Genomic DNA, 16894 nt, shown 5'->3' on the forward strand with positions numbered 1-16894 from the left:
TAACCACTGTCACCATGAGTTTTAATGGAAACATGCACTGCTCCCAGCAAATACTGTAAAAATTCAGAAACGTAAACAATGACTGGGATGCTACTGTCCTTTCAGACTATGATAGGAATATGATAGGTTTTCCAATCCAGTAGCAGTCTTCACAAAGGTAAGGATACATTAAGTTCTTATTTAGAGAGTAGTGATACACTTATCATTTAAAAGATTGTTTTTAATAAAATAATGGTGCAGGAAATGTTCAGAAAAGAGATGTTACAAAAGGAAGAAAAATATATTTAATATTATAATTTCCAAAAAAAAAGGGGGGGGCGAGTGGAATGACAGCGAGGGGGTGCGCCTCCGGCGGGACCAGGGATGGGACACTACCGCCACGGCGATCGCTCTCTTCTGTTCTCTCTTCTCTTTCTCGGCTGCTGCAGCTACAGGGCGGGCGAGAAGGAAAAGAGAGAACTGAAGCGAACGATGGTGGTGTCCCATCCAGAGCCGGCACTAGCTCTCTGCGCTCTCTCTCCTCCTGGCTACTGCAGCTTCAGCCTCATGAAGCGGGCACTAAGAGAGGCGGCTCTGATCACACCCGTTATCGCTCCCTCTCTCTCTTTCGAGCCGCTCTGACGCTGCAGCGGCCAGGAGGAGAGAGAGGGAGCGATAACAGGTGTGATCAGAGCCGCCTCTCTGAGTGCCCGCTTCGTGGAGCTGAAGCTGCAGCTGCAGCGGTCGGGAGGAGAGAGAGGGATCGCTCAGCATTGTGATCAGAGCAGTATTAAAGAGCCCCCCCCTCCCAGTGCACATCTTTTGGCCATTATTAATCTGAGTTGCCCCACTCAGTATGCCCGTCGCTTGCGGCCATATTGAGTGGGGCACTCATATTAATAACGTGCTGGATTGGTCTGACCCAGGGGTTGACTAGGCTCGGGGCAGGGTGGCAATTGCCCCCTGTGCCTCTCTGATACCTTTGCAAACGCCGCCCCAAGCACTTCATCTCTCCCCTCTCGGCCGCTGCAGCAAGCCTCTGTATTCTGCATTGCACCACTGAATTCTATAATGTGCGTTGTTACTGGTCTTTGTACTCTGCGTCACACCGCTGACCTGTCGGAGATAAGGCCGGGGCAGGGTAGGGTTTAGGTGGGGCAACTGGTGGCGAGTAACTTTTAAGGTCTGGCTAGTAGCTTAGGACTTGAAATTTTGAGCCCTGCTCTAAGGGGTATCACTAAGCTGTTTTCTTGCCCAATGAGGAAGAAACAGGGAGCGAGAGCTGGAGGACTAAGTGCTTTTTTTTACCACCTTCTCTGCCCCTCCCAAACTGTCAATTTCATTTCAATAAATATATTTCTATAGTTTCACATTTTGCCATCTGATAAACCATGGATGATTGTGCAATATGAAATTATCTTTGTTTTGATACTAAACTTGATGTACCTGTGAATTATGCTTGGTTCTGGAGGGTTAATGTGTGTTCTTAGGCCTCTGGACCTAAACCAATTGTGTAATATGTCCAGGTTTCATTTGAAAGTGCAGCTGCATATACAGTTAATTTTAATGCATCTTCCACAGATTCAGATTTATGAATATTGAGTTAGATTGGAACCCAAGTTTGTTAGCCTGAGTGAGATACCAGGCATTTCTTTATGGGACCAGCTGCTCTTTAGGGAATTAACTGAACTGTACAGGGACAATTACTTTGGTGATTTTGCTAATTTTTACCTGAATAGTTTATGGTACTCTGCCATAAACGACCAGCACAGTGGCATATTGGTTAGCACTTCTGCCTTGCAGCACTGAGGGTCCCCGGTTAATATCCCAGGCATTATCTACAAGGAGTTTGCATGTTCTCCCTGTGCTTGTGTGGGTTTCCTCCCACACTCCAAAGACATTCTGGTAGGTTAATTGGCATTAGCCATAATGAGAGCTTAATTAAACAACTCAGGTCTTAGTGTATTATTGTAAGGGCTATAAAGATCAAAGGGGCCAGATTAGCAGATATCTGGTGCTGGAATTTGAAGATGGCCTAAACTAAATTATGGACAGCCTAATTCAAACTAGAAGTGATGCATTTCAGCAACATGAGGGAAAGTATAAGTAGAAATGTTCTACTTTAGATCTGGGTGCCCATGCCTCATTTCTGTCACAGTCTGGACTTCATGGATAGAACTAATTTCCTGGAGCTTTAGACTGATCCTTATCGGTTCTCTAATACACAAAACTACAATAAAAGCCAGTCTATTTCAAGCAAGTTGGCATGGATTAACCACCTCCCCACCCCCCTTCCCCCAGTCATACCTTGCACTTTCTTCCTATGACAGCCATTCTTCAGCTCCTTCCTCTCTTCTTTCCTGTTCTTTTCTTCCACTTATCCTAAGCTTGCATCTCCGGTTGCTTCCCGCCCATTTATAGAACCCTTTACCTGCCTTTACCTACTGACAAATCAGTGTGCTCACCAATAGCACAAACTACAAATTTATACTATGTAACATAAGATAGCATATTTTCTTCCAGCCTCAGCTTTAGAAAGAGTACTTTTTGACTAGGATAGGACTAAAGGTGCCCATACACTGCACGATTCTCGTACGAGAATCGTGCAGTGTATGGAAGGTGTCCGACCATTTCTAATGTACGGTCGCATGACTTTTGTATATCAAGCATGTTGGAAAACCAGCCGAGAATCGTACAATTTTCGGCTGGTTTTTAACATGATCGAGAGATCACTGCCGAACGGGCCGGTGTGCGCACGCGCACACTGCCTGTTCAGCATTGCAGTCATCGGAAGCCCGTACATCAGGGGGGCGGGCATGCGATGATCGCAAGTGCGATCTGCCTGTCCAAGATGGGCAGATTGTACGTTTTTTTAAAGTACTTTACAACCCTCGCAAGAAAAAAGTCTTGCGAGGGTTGTAGAGTGTATGGCACCTTCACAAACAAACATCAGATGGTGCGGGCAGGTGACTTCAGATGTTTACCGTTGTTTGAAGGCAGGATGTTCTGTAATTAGTTTTCATTAAACCACTTGAAGACCAGGTGTTTACAACCCCTTTCTGGCCAGGCCAGTTTTCAGCGCTGCAGTACTTTGACTGACATTTATTCTGTCATGCAGCGCTATACTGAAATTAATTTTTTTAACAATTGTTTGGGGATAGACATAGCTTTCTTTTGGTGGTATTTAATCACCACTTTTATCACCATTAATATAGTAAAAAAATGTATTTTTTTACCATATTAAGGAAAAATGACTGTTTTGAAAGTTTTTTTTTACATTATGTTATAATACTTTTATTACCCAATTTTTTGGTAAAATAAAAAACACGGGGTCATGTCAGGTAAATAGACACGAAACATGTCAAGTCTTCAAATTGCACGCACTTGCGAAATTCGCAAATAACTACCATAACCAAAATTGATCATAGACGACACTTTAAAAGCTTTTATCACTCATCAGTTTAGTGTCATCAGTGATTAATGGCCCTAGAATTATTGCTTTCACTGCGACGTTCATGGCGATATGTAACATTTGCGGCATAATGGGTGCAATCATCGTTTCCGCACGTATGCGCACCTGACACATGTTTGCACGCATGTATGTATGGGTGGGGACTTTAAAAAATGTCTTGTTTTTTTCTTCATTCTTTTTCATGTCTAACTTTATTTTATTTTATTTTTTTGCAACTTTAATTTTATTTCCTATTTTGTTTCTCTTAACTTTATTGTTATCACATAGGTGGCTAAGAAACCCCCCTATGCAATAGCAAATATATGTGACAGGTCCTCTTTATGGAGACATCAGGGATCTCCAAGACCCCTAATGTTACCTGGGGACCACCAAAGAAGCTAATGAAGCAGAGATATGCTTCTTCAGCTTCTTACCATCTGGAGTGACACAAAAATGCAGAAGTGATGTAATATACATCACTTCCACATTCTGGGACCGGAGGGAGATAGTGTACCGATCTCCCTCTTATCCCCTGTCACAGAGGCACTATGCTGGTAACGGGCTTGTTTGCAGCCCGGGACCGGGGGGGGAGGTGGGGCGCTCCGATCGGCACCTCATACAAGCGATCTGCCGGGTCTATAGCCGGCGTATAGCTTGTATGTGAACAGGCATTGGTGCCTGTTTTTAAATTTTTATAGTTACCTGTGCGGCGCACGCGAGTGTGCAGGGCTAACAGGCCGTCTTTATATGGCCTGTTACATCCAGGAAGCTGCCGGCCGGCGTAAAAAAAACAGGCGGCTGGGAGCTTCCTGGATTCCGGTTAAACTACAGAATTGGAGCTTACTTAGCTGTTGCACCACATTTGTAAAGAAACATTGCCATATAAGTGATAATAACTGATAAGAAAAGTGGAGGTAAATAAAACCTCTTCCACGTTGGAGTAAATTGTTGATTGTGTTCCATGTTTAATTATTGTGTTGCATCTATGAGGCAGAGTTGCCACAGATTCATATGCAAATTACTGTACATGAATCTATAAGAACATATGTGACCATCACACCATGGATCAATAATCAGCAGTCCAAATTTTTTATTGAAGCAATCACATTCAAAGCAGTGTCGGTGCAATGTTTCGAGGCAACGCAGGACCCCTTCACGAGGCATGTGACATAGTGTCTCTGCCCTGCTCATCTTCCAGCCTTGGCAAACAATGTTCTGCTGCTAACCAATGCAATGTTATCAATGTAAAATACAAATCTTAGTATATATAGAAAAGCAGCTTAAAGATATATAGTAGTGAATTGTTTGCTTAACACAGTAGGGAAATCAGAAAAAGTTCCGGATCTACCTATTGGAGGTAGAGGAGGGAGGTGGGGATGTGACATGATCTCTCATATGCCAATCACAGAACACCATGTATACCGTAAGAAAAATAAAAGGCTTTTTGTAAATAGAGGAGGAAAGAGTAACATGTGGCTAGAGTAGTGAAAGGCTCAAGTCGCATCTCTCTTCCCAGCAGAATCCGGAAGCCCAGCAATGTTTTGGAACCAGCCTGCTGCAAGGTATTATTTTTATACTATGCAGCAGCCCTCCATACATAGCATACACATTATTAGTGATAAATTGCATAGTAAGAATAGTATGTAAAGGAAAATGTACACTTTTAATGATGGTCATATGTTTTGAGTTTCAGAATCAGAGGAGGCTGCATATTAATACCACATATGAATGAATCCCTTTGCTGGGATAGGAAATAAAAGTTTTACTACACTTTTTTTTTTTTTTTAAGCTTTAAGGTACTCACAGTACAGTGTCTAACCAAAGGCACATTTTATTGGGAAGAAAAAGTGCCATTCAGTTGTTCCTCAAAAATGACTAATTCCACTTCATGACACACACTTAAATCTCCACTTTCTAAATTACATATCCATTACCTTGAATTGGAAAGAAAAGACCAAGGAATTCATAATTTAATATAGTGTTCCAATGGAAACATTCCAAAATGAAATGCGTTTTATGATCCCATCTACCCTCTTAATGCGGTGGTGTGTCCCAACACCAGGCTGACACATGAGCATGTAACAATGATTGATTACATGGAACACCTCAGCATCATTGTGAGATGATTCATAATGCTTTTATATCTTTTCTTGTAAACATACCTGGTTATTCCAGACCAAGTATTATGTTGATCTGATGCCAAAACAGGTTACTGTAGCCCTTAAGAGATTACTATAGCACATTACTTTTACAAATCACATCTTTGTAGGCGGCAGCTATTCAGCCACTCCAGGGCTACAACAATCAATATTGTACAGTGTTTTAGTGTTGCAGAAGACAAAATGGATTTTTATCACTATAGGATTTACAGTGCATCCTATAGATTAGGAATTGTGTAGAGTATAGTGTAAGACAAACCACAGGCCTTCATGAATGGTTTAATGAGAGAAAGGTTGATTGTTGTTACACAGTCCTATGAACGTATGCATTGTTTATATTGACTAAATGGAAACTATTAAACTATGAGAGAACTATGGTGGCCCTAGTTGCTGAGAAAATATTAGTTGCTGGCATATTAAGCCAATCCAGTACTTTGAGTCACTTACCTGACACATGTGGTATCCCCATATGCAGGAGGAGTAGCAGCGTGTGTGATAGGGTGTAATTTTATGTAAGCCCATGCTGTGTGTCAAAGATTAATCACAGGGGGGCAGCTGAAGGTCTCTAGATCAACCTAGTAGGAGGCACCCTCATGAGTAGAGATACCACAGGAGTGATTTGAGTGGCTATAAAATATTTGTGAAAATTATGAATCCCAGTCCTGTCTGACACTTATGTATATAAATATTGTGCTTACCTATTCTGGGCCTGTTATCGGACCAAATAAACTTCATCACATAGTTTTTAAAAGATTTTAGTTTAAGTTGGGACAGGGACCAGCAAAGTGTAAAAAATATATATGAGTTTAGGTAACTGTCATTTTTATTGCATTAACTTCCCCATCCATGAAAGAGTTTTGTTCAAGATTTTGAAAAGTGGGGGGATTCAGCATATGCCCAAGTATTCTAAGTGTCTTTTGGGCCATATGAAGTGTAATGTACCTGTTAATAAAGTTTAACTGTTATTCAGTGTTATTGTCACGTACCTTAGGAGAGTCTGAGATGTTGAGGGTGGCCTCTCTCACTTCTCTGGTCCTGGGGCACCTGGATGGGTACAGGAGCACCGGGGCACAGAGGGGCAGGAGTGCCAGTAGTAGCTGAAACCAATGAGCAGGAGAACAGCGATGGTTGTAAGTCTAGCAGGCAAGGATTGCACAGTAGTGTAATAACCTATTGAATAGGAAGATGGAACTCGGCTGCGGAGATACGTTAACAGTCACGTGCTCAGGTCAGGAGTACGTGATGGCAAGGGTTAATTTGCCAAACAACCTCAGTGCATCATCGGACTATCTTCCAACCTTACTAATCTGACTCTGCCGTTGGTGTGACAAGCAAGTATGTAATATATGAAAACAGGGTTTCTCTAGACAGTATAGTGTTCAGTACTCACGACCTAGTTGCATTTACCTTACCCCTGGGTAAGTATCTCAAGGTTAACGATTTGAATTAATAAGGGACAATTATGTTAAGATCACATGTGAATGCTCCCCTAGTGTGCACATATGTTAACTTCACATATGAACAATGCTTCAGTGTGGTAATATGTTAACTTCACATATGACCAGTGTTTCAGTGTGCCAATATTTTAACTTCACATACGACCAGTGCTTTAGTGTGCCAATATTTTAACTCCACATATGAACAGTGCTGCCGTGTGCCAGGTATGTAAACTTCACATATAAACATTGGAGGTTCGTTTCACACTTCTACATTGCAGTGCTAATGAAAAGTCCAGGCCATAAACTTAGAGTCACATAACCTATTAGAGTCCCTTGTGAGCGCAATCCCGGGAGCGGCACCTCTCTGCCAGGGATCTTCCAACCCTTAATGAGGGAGCTTAGTAGTGGGTTGTGGAGGTAGTGGTGACCATCACTCGTCTGGCGTCCGCAAACAAATGCCAGGCAAATGCGAGGTCGCGGCTTATGGCGCTGAAGGGGCCGGTCCCGCGTGACGTCGGTGGCCTGGGGGCGGAGCCTCCCCTCGAGTCCGCGACTCTGAGCGGCGACATCCCAGGAATCATTACAAGTAGTCAGGACAGGCCAAGGCCATCAACGTGCAGGCAACGCAGTACAGAGGGGTGAAGCCGGAGAATCGTTAGGAACAAGCCAAATGTCAATCACTGGAGAGAAGCAGAAGAGCCAATCCGGGTTAGTAACAGAAGCAATTCAGGAACAGGATGCAGGGACACAAGGAAGCTGACAATCTGACAGCAAAGGAGGTTTGTTAGCCACAGCCTTATGTAGCCAAGAGGGCGCCAAAAACTCAAACAACACGTCGGCGTGCACGAACGCGAGCACAACGTGCACGCTTACTCAGAGATGCTGCACGTGATGCAACTCTATTAGCTGCAGTATGCGCATGCGCAAACTGTCGTGAAAGAATTCTGGCTTCCTGACAGTTATGGTCAAAAGCAGGTCAAACTTAGTTTGTACAATGTGGAACCAATCAACTCCATGTATATTTGAATTAGATAGTATCAGGAGTGCCGGTGGCTCTAGAGATATTATAAATAGGATAGGGTATAAATGAGCATCTTTGATGGGTGCCTCTGTCAGTGGAGAAGGAGCTGGAAAAATGTGCAAGGTAGTGCACTTTGGTGGTTGGGTGACAGTACATCGCCTTGAGCGAAAAGATGAAGTGATTCTGGAACCCCATCTCTGTAGAGCATAGTGCATATAGTCCCAGATAATAAAATGTTTTATGGATGTCTAATCCCAGTTGTGTGCCCTGGATGTGTTTTCTATGCATTAAATGGATCACCTTGTGGTTATCCAACACCTGTCGATGTGTGACAAAGCCCTCCTGGTCCTTGTGAATGGTCAGATGGAGGAAGGAATAGAGTTGGGTAGTGAGTTTAATTTCACATCTCATTTATTGTATTTTGTTAGCCCCTGGTGTTATATAAATACTGTCATTAATGTGCAACTCCGCTTTTGTGAGGAAAATAAAAATCCTCAGCAAGCTAGTTATATATATTGCTAGGATTTTAGTGAACATTATTGTAAATCATTACCTGCTTCTTTTTCAAGAGTTACTGGAACAGATCACTTCCCTTGCTGCCTCAAACTCACTGAGTGGAAGTGTCAGTCTGCTGTAATCACTTAGAAAGTTGCATTGTTGATATAAAAGAAACAATACATCTCCAGCATGACTTTAGACATATGGCAACATTATCCCTAAATATGAAAGGCATATGGAAATTACATAAGGTGAGAGCAGTAGATGTGTACATAATGCACCAAGAAATATGTTCCCAATGTTCCCATTAAAACAGAACTATGTGGTATACTTTTTTTTTTGCATTTATAGATTCCTAATGATACAGGAGTACATCTTGCAATGTACTCCTGTAATCAAAAATGCACCATAAGCTTACAATTTAATGTAATATACTGTAGGTGAAGCTAAGTTCTGTCCTGAGACGCGATCCCGACAACATTGTCGAGTGACAGCAGCTTGTAGGAGCTACTGCGCATTCATGAGAACCTATGAAGGCACAGCAACGGAGAGCACATCCTATCAGAGTTAACACTTGCACATCCATCTCAGTTTGTCTTTTGTTTCCCCTCTCTCCTCCACACTGCTGTCTCCAGACAATACATATAACACATCGGCGCTAAGACTGTCAGTTTAGCTCAGCAGAGTGTAGGGAAGGGGGCGAGGACTGGGCTGAACTGTGTTTCTTAGTGCTGATGTGGTATGTGTATTGTCTGTAGACAGCAGTGTGGAAGAGAGAGGGGAGAGGGACGAAGGACTAACTGCAGGATGGATGTGCTAGTGTTCGTAGACCTGTGATATGGCATGACATGAATAAAATTTGATAGGATGTGCCCTGCACAGGTACTCATGAACACTCAGCAGCTCCTACAAGCTGCTGTCACTCAATGGGAGAGGAGGATACCAACAATATTAATGGGATTGCTTCTCAGCACAGAGCTTAGCCCTGCCCACTGTTTTACATTGAATTGTAAGCTTATGGTGCGTTTTTGATTACAGGAGTACATTGCAAAAAATACTCCTGTATCATAAGGAAACTAAAAATGCAAAAAAAAGTACACCCCATAGTTCTCCTGTAAGGAATATTCTTTTTTAACATACATTTTTCTATTCTGTTTTTGACTAGGATTTTGACTTTTTTTAAATCTGTGTACCACAACGCACAAGGTGCTTTGAAGTTCACTACCGTGCAGGTCCGTCAGCGCCAACCATACTTGTGTTTTAACGTGTGATGCAAAAGCACAAATTTTTGCAATGCCATAGTATGAAACGGTCATCGTCGTGTTCTCAGTGAAGCATTTTAGAATATGGCAGCACTATAAAAATAGAAATGGGTTTAATCTTTAAACTGTTACCTCCCTGTACTATTTCTCTAAGCTTTTTTTGTAGTAATCACCTGTGTAGTACTTTGTCTTGCTGCTTCTTATTCATATTGTACTTATTGACCAACAATTCATTTTTGTTAGCTTCTTTCTACACATCAGCACTATCCCCTTATTCATTCAAAGCATATCTAAGCCCAAAACAAAAATATTAGAACTGTGCATAGCGGTCCTTAGATGTGGTGGCTGCATTACTTTAAATTTTTAAGGCTAAGAACATTTTCAGCAAGTACAGAAACTACCTGCTGATCTTGCCAGGAATGCAGAGTCCTTCTCACTACCTATGAGCTTCAAAGAAAGCACCAACAATCCTTTCTTTGTTGTGTGAACAACTAGTCCCATCAATCTACCATGTAATGAAGATGAGAAAAGGCAGACATGTTTGAGGTCCAGTTGCCATTGCTGCCCACATAAATTAAGTGGAGAAAAAAAGTGCAAACACAAAGGGACAGGAAATGTGTTATTCACTGGCTTACCAGTTGAACATAAAGCAAAAAAAGCCTGAACAAAACGAAAATGAATGCCGACATTGTTTCTGAGTTCTGTAAAGCTGCAATATATAACAATTTTGTTTTGGGGTTTAGATACACATCAATCTCATAAAAATAATTACATTTTATCACTTGAATTTTTTTTTCTTTTTAATTTTTTTTAAGAATCTCTGTTATTTTCTATTTCTTTTTACTAGCAAAGTCAAGCAAGCGCCACAGATTTCCCCAAGCAAGTCCTCAGGAGGAGAATTCTGTGTCTCTGCAGTGTTTGGATCCTCCCGATCCTGGTTTGCAAGCAGTCAAGGTATTAAGAGGGACAAAGGTCAGTAAATTGCTCAATATTAAAGGAAACATCCAGATTCACACAAAAATACAACACACTGTATATTTGCATGGCCTAACTGTAAAGATATGCAAACATTGTAGTAAAACTTAATTTTGTTTCAACTGCATTCTGCTCAAGCCTTCAGTTTGTAAACTTGTTTACATGGTAAACTGATTATTATTATTATTATACAGGATTTATATAGCCAACAGTGTGTGCCGTGCTTTACAATATAGGGAAGACATTACATTTACAACACATTTCAAGACGAGAAAGTAAGGAGGGCCCTGCCCATAAGAGCTTACAATCTAAGATTAGAATATTAGTATTAGGCAAAGGAATCATGGTGTGTCTGGGGAGATGACAATATATCAATTCTGGAAACCCCAAGCATTTCTAGCTCAAAGTATGTTTATTGCTGCAGCAGACTATATACTTGTTATATACACAATGCTATCTAGTGGCTGAAGAGGAGTAGCATAGTCATAGGGAAGCAAGGGATGTCAGCGCAGTGCTCTGCAATGCATGTATTTTCATGCACTGAGGCATGTTGCATTAGGAAGCCTATTAATTTTGAAAATGAACAAACTCTAAGACCTGCCAGCAACCATGTATTTAAGAGGAGAAGCCACACAGAAATGTTGGATTTGAATTTTCCAGCCATATGGAGCTCAAGCCCAGAAAGAGTTTTCACAAAGAGTGTGGTTTTTAGTTTAAAATTGCTATTAAATATGAATAATTAATTTGGAGTTAACTTGGCCTCAGTGCAAAGTGTGGATAAATGGAATGCATTTATCACAACCAACTTTTTAATTGCAGTATGGACTGTAATACAAAACACTTATATATTGTAAAATGACAAGCCATTTATGTGAAATGGCTTTACATAAAAATGTCAAGATGTCTTCAAAACTGATGGTATTTAATATGAAGGTGGCATTTCAGAGAGCAAATTTTTTTTAAGCCAGTTGATCTTATGACCTGTCCTGTTATGTTCAGAGGAAAACCAACAACTTTAATTAGGGATGCACCGATACTGTTATGTTCAGAGGAAAACCAACAACTTTAATGAGGGATGCACCCATACCAGTATTAGTATGGGTGCATCCCTCATTAAAGTTGTTGGTTTTCCTCAGAACATAACAGGACAGGTCAACTGTGGGCTAAAAAATAAATACTGAACATTTGGCCGAGTCCTCGTTCTCTCCCACATGCTCCGATACTTACCGTGATACCGTAACTTCTGATTGGGCAGGAAGCCAGCATTGCATTGCATTGTTGCGAGGGACCATGAAGCCGGTGTGCTTTTGATAGAACAACGGCTTTCCAGGCAATGACCAGGCAATAACCTGCTGCCTGTCTTCCTGATTAGACTAGCCCACACAACATCGGGATTCTGGTATACCAGTATTAGTATCGGTGCCAACACTGAGCATTTGGGCAAGTACTCGTAATCGCCCTTAATGTTCTGATACTTACCCTGATTCCAGTCAGAGGGGAGATTCTCTCTGACCAGCAGTGTCATTAGGGAGCATGGATCCAGCTTCCCAGCCAATCAGGAAGTCGGGTGGCGGGTCATGACCTGCCTTCGATAGAACACCGGCTTCCTTATTAGCTGGGCCCACGCTACCTCAGTATGCCGGTGTTCGGTGCAACCCTAACTTGGAAAGTCAGTTCATGCAAATCAGATATCTCAGTTTTAAATAAATGCTGGTTAGTTGGTTAAATCATTCATCTGTTTCTTTTGTTTACTGAGGGCTAAAGGCAAAGTCTATAATGGCTGGTTAAATATAGGCAAATAAGCTGTTCACTTTGCAAGGGAATTTTCCTCTAGCTTAGTGGATGAGGGGAAGCTCTGCTGACTTATATCATCCAATCATGTGCAAGAAAAAATACTGCCTGTTTTATTTTCCTTGCACGTGATTTGGTATTCTTTGTAAATTGTGAAAAAAAGTTAATTTTTTTCACTAAGCTAAAGGAAAGTTTGCTTTCAAAGTGAAAATTCCCTTGCAAAATTAGGAGCCTTTTTGCTTTTAGTAAATCAACCCTGTAAAGTCTCCATGTTCCTTGGCTATCCGGCCAAGTGGTACTCACTTTCGTTGTTAGATTCTACTTTTTACATTATTTTGCAATGCATTAGGAACTTGGACAGTCAACCTGATGCACCAGTATGAATGAGACACCAGACTGTAGTGGATGGAGCTCTAAATCCTAGCAAGCTCATCTTAACACCCATGACTGAAATATTGCATTTTGTTTACTTGAGACTCTCTGCCATACAGTTCTGCCATACAGGATAGACATAGCCTTAAATATTCTCTGTAAGTAAACATTTATATTTTATATACAGATATCATGTGAATTTGCTTTAGAGGCATGACAGTAATATTAGTTTACAGTACGTTTGACATTAGTTATTGATAAATACTAAGCAAATAGTGATAGTTCTACTGATTTTATACACGGAGAAATGTGCCTATAGATCTGTATGCAGAAAGTGCAGTGACTTGGTGGCCATCTCACAGGTAAGGGTAACATGATATCAATAACTGTACTGTACAATGGCAGACTTGGTTTTCTGACACTGCACTGCCTCATAGAGACACTTTACTCAGTGAGTCAGACCAACATATGTTGCTCTATGTTTAGACCTGACTCTTGCACTGATAGACATACAGGGCAGTCATAAACTATTACATTTACATTGTGATCTCAGCCAAGGACATATGGCCAAGACACAAGCCACCTAAAAAAATCAGACACATCTGTCAAAAGTTGCTAACAAAGGCACACAACACCGCAGCTATTGCGGAAAAGGTACTATGAATTTTAATAAACACAAGACTGTCCAGTGCAGACCCGTATGCTTGTCTAAAAACATTTCTTGCCTCACTGCATGCTTTCCTTAACTGCCTCCAAAACACTTTGCTATGAGCATGTGAGTAAAGTAAAACAGCCATTGAACACTCTTTGTGAACAAGGTTTGTAATACAGTATGCTAGACATGAAAGTGTCAGGACTGATAAATACACTGCATTAAACCGCCAGGAAACCTAAAAAAGAATCCATGGTGGACAAAAGCATATTATCATGCTTACATGTTTATCTAAATGTACCTCTCCCTGCTCACAAAATTAGATGTTTGACAAATGTATGTAACTTTGCCATGCAGCCTCTTGATATATGTCACTTCTTATTTTAGGTTAAAGGAAATTTGAAAGGTCCACTCTAATCTGATTGTTTAATTCTTTCTCACTGCCAACATTTTTTAGATTAAATTTGGATCCTGAAAGAGTTCTAATTTGCCTTTACTGGGCAGTATTGTCATATGAGGCACAATCGGTGCTATCTGTTTGTGTACTTATAGTAGTAAAATGGCCAGCACCATAACAGTCATATACTGCATGGTCTTGTTTTGGCTTCTAGCCCCCTTTGTCAAGCTCTACTGTATCAAGTTAAATAACACATTATTTTATAGCTACTCATTTGCATGATTTTGAATGGAAAATGCGCAATAGACATGAAGTTCCATCAACATGAGCCTTACGGCAGTTAGTCACCAGTTAAATGTTTTAGGCAGACCCAAAAGAAGACTATTCATCATTTAATGTGACTGGGCAATGTCATACCCCCTTTCATTCAAATTATGCACCATAAAGCTTTACTGTGCCAGGGGAAGTGACAGACCTGATACTGAGCTTAAATGTGTGTTGAGATGCTTCCATTTGCACTTATCCTAATTGTTTGTTAATGTGTGTTAGGTTGTTTTTTTTTAATATAAATTATTCGAAAAAATGTTATTATTTTCAGTTTAGTGAACTGTGTAAAACTAGAAAGCATCTCTTGCCTATATGAATTGGATGCCAGGCTTAGTAAGATGGTACCTACCTACACATTAGTTCATATGTGGTAAATTTCAGAACATCTGAATTGCTTAAAGTGAAACTAAACCCCCTGATTTAACTGTAACCAAAACAGTTACTTTTAAGACATGCATTACAGTTGCCAGTGTGCTTATATCGTGCTTATATCGGCTGATCACATAGGCAGCACAATAACAACTGCAGATCTAATAAGATATCAAAGTCTTTGGATGTAAAGGATAGGAAGGTTTAATTTCACTTTCCCAGTCATCCATAGCAAATGGTGAACAACCAGGAATATAGGTTCTGTGGCTAGCTCACCCACATATCTGAACTTTGCATTTAATTTTCATATGTAGTCATTAAATTGTTTAATTGTATTAACTGATTGCAAATTTGTTGATACAGCATTCAGAAATGTTTATCTTTGACATTTTATAGACCAGACTAAGCAGTATGTGGTGGAATCCCTATATATCATTAGTTGTTATGGGACTTTGGTAGAACATGTGCTTGAACCTCGGCCTCTAAGCACTGCAACGAAGATAAATGATGACACACTTTTGGAAATGTGGACTTCACCACGCGCAAGTTGGACTCTAGTTAGGTATGACATGATTGCATATTATTGATCATTATATTAAAACGTGCCAAATGTTTGAAAACTGACTGTGAAGTTCTCTTGGTAACCAGCCTATTACAGGACTGAAATAGTATGAACAGGTTAGAGCTCTAGCTTTTTCAGTGTGCTATGGAACCTATAGTATGTGAGTTATAGTACATAAAACATGATTTTAAAGAGGGCATTTATGAAATTTTTCTGTTTTAGTGTTTTTATTTCAGAAAAAAAGGGTATAGAAACAGTCCTGTAGTCATATTATCTGTAATTGATTTCTGCCTGTCCCATGAACTTACAGGTTGATAGGAATCAATTATAGTCTATGGGCAACAAGGCACATGTGCCAAGTTGAAGATCAGGTCTCCAGTGCTAGCGTTTCACTGGAAACCTGATTGCTGATTTACTAGGCAGCATGCAGTGGCTTCTGCCTTGGAAAATTAGTATTCTGTAAATGTATAAAGATACAGAGGACCAGGAGGGAGGATATTTCTTTATATAGTTAAACCTGCAATTTATCCTGTAAGGTGAACACTGGGTGGTGCCACTCTAGGGAGGAGCAATGGAGTCACCCTTGGAGAGCAGCATTGTCAACCTGTAGGAAGCATAGTGTAAGATGGACTAGCAGATGTAGATGGACTTCACTAACACATAAAGCAATAAATTAAATCTGAACTTCAGCCAACAGTGCTAAACAGTCACAGCAAAATATTTTTTTTTCTTATGGGTTAAAGGTTTAACACGAATAAAAGGTGACCAATGTTAGCACCCCTGTCAGTGTTAAATGGTTTGCATCAACCCTTCATCTGCCATGTTTGTTGGACAGTTTGACCTGTTAAAACAAGTTTAAAAAAATAACATACTTGCTAGCCAGATCACCAGGTGAAAATAAAGGGGGGGGGAAAAAAAAGAAAATTAATCCCGTCACCACATCGAGGGACTGGTAAGCTGAAATCTACTACATTTTTGTTTTTCGGTTTAGGTAAGGACCAAAAAGTGATGGTTTTAAGCATACAGTATATAGAGTGCATTTTCCTCATACCATAGAATTATAGAACTAACTTTTTCCCAAGAGAATTTCATAAATCATATTTCTGTTAGTATAACCATCACTTACAGTTATTATCATTAGCCCCTAATTTATATCTACATTAACGTGATTGTCTATAAGAGCAGCAATGTTCCATCGGTTTTCTAATAAGAGTTAGTCTAGATTGAGATGGCCCTTAATAAGTGGCCAGACCTAACTGCAACAAACAGAAATCAATTTAGAAATATTATTCTATGGCCTTTTTTAGGACAATTTAAAGTATTTTGACATTGATTTTCAGGATGCATTGTCCTGCAGCCGTGGTTATTCCTGTATTGGTGGAATCAATAAGAACGATACAGAACAATTTACAAGGAACTTTCCTTAATTAAAATGACCTCATATTGGACAGAGCTGTCATTTCTCAGAGAGAAGGACCATAAAGGAATTTTGTCTGAGTTAAGGAATGTTGTACAGTATGTCCATCATCCATTTTTATTACACTTAAATTTATAGTCATTTCTTAGTCTACTTGATACAGAATATGGACTTCAACCAGATATTGAGTGAATGTAATATCCTGATATTGAGCTAACTTTTA

General features: G+C 40.3%; 1 protein-coding gene across 1 annotated transcript in view; it reads left to right on the top strand.

Moving 5' to 3' along the window:
• Positions 1-16894, top strand: part of BCAS3 (BCAS3, microtubule associated cell migration factor) — a 685966-nt gene that overhangs the window by 208500 nt on the left and 460572 nt on the right. Inside the window, exons 10-11 of the mRNA XM_018556659.1 lie at positions 10657-10781; positions 15089-15254. Coding sequence (XP_018412161.1) covers positions 10657-10781; positions 15089-15254 — 291 coding nt within the window. The remainder of the gene's footprint in view (positions 1-10656; positions 10782-15088; positions 15255-16894) is intronic.

This window comes from Nanorana parkeri, unplaced genomic scaffold (assembly GCF_000935625.1).
Source record: "Nanorana parkeri isolate BGI_ZX_2015 unplaced genomic scaffold, ASM93562v1 scaffold245, whole genome shotgun sequence".
Classification (NCBI taxonomy): domain Eukaryota; kingdom Metazoa; phylum Chordata; class Amphibia; order Anura; family Dicroglossidae; genus Nanorana; species Nanorana parkeri.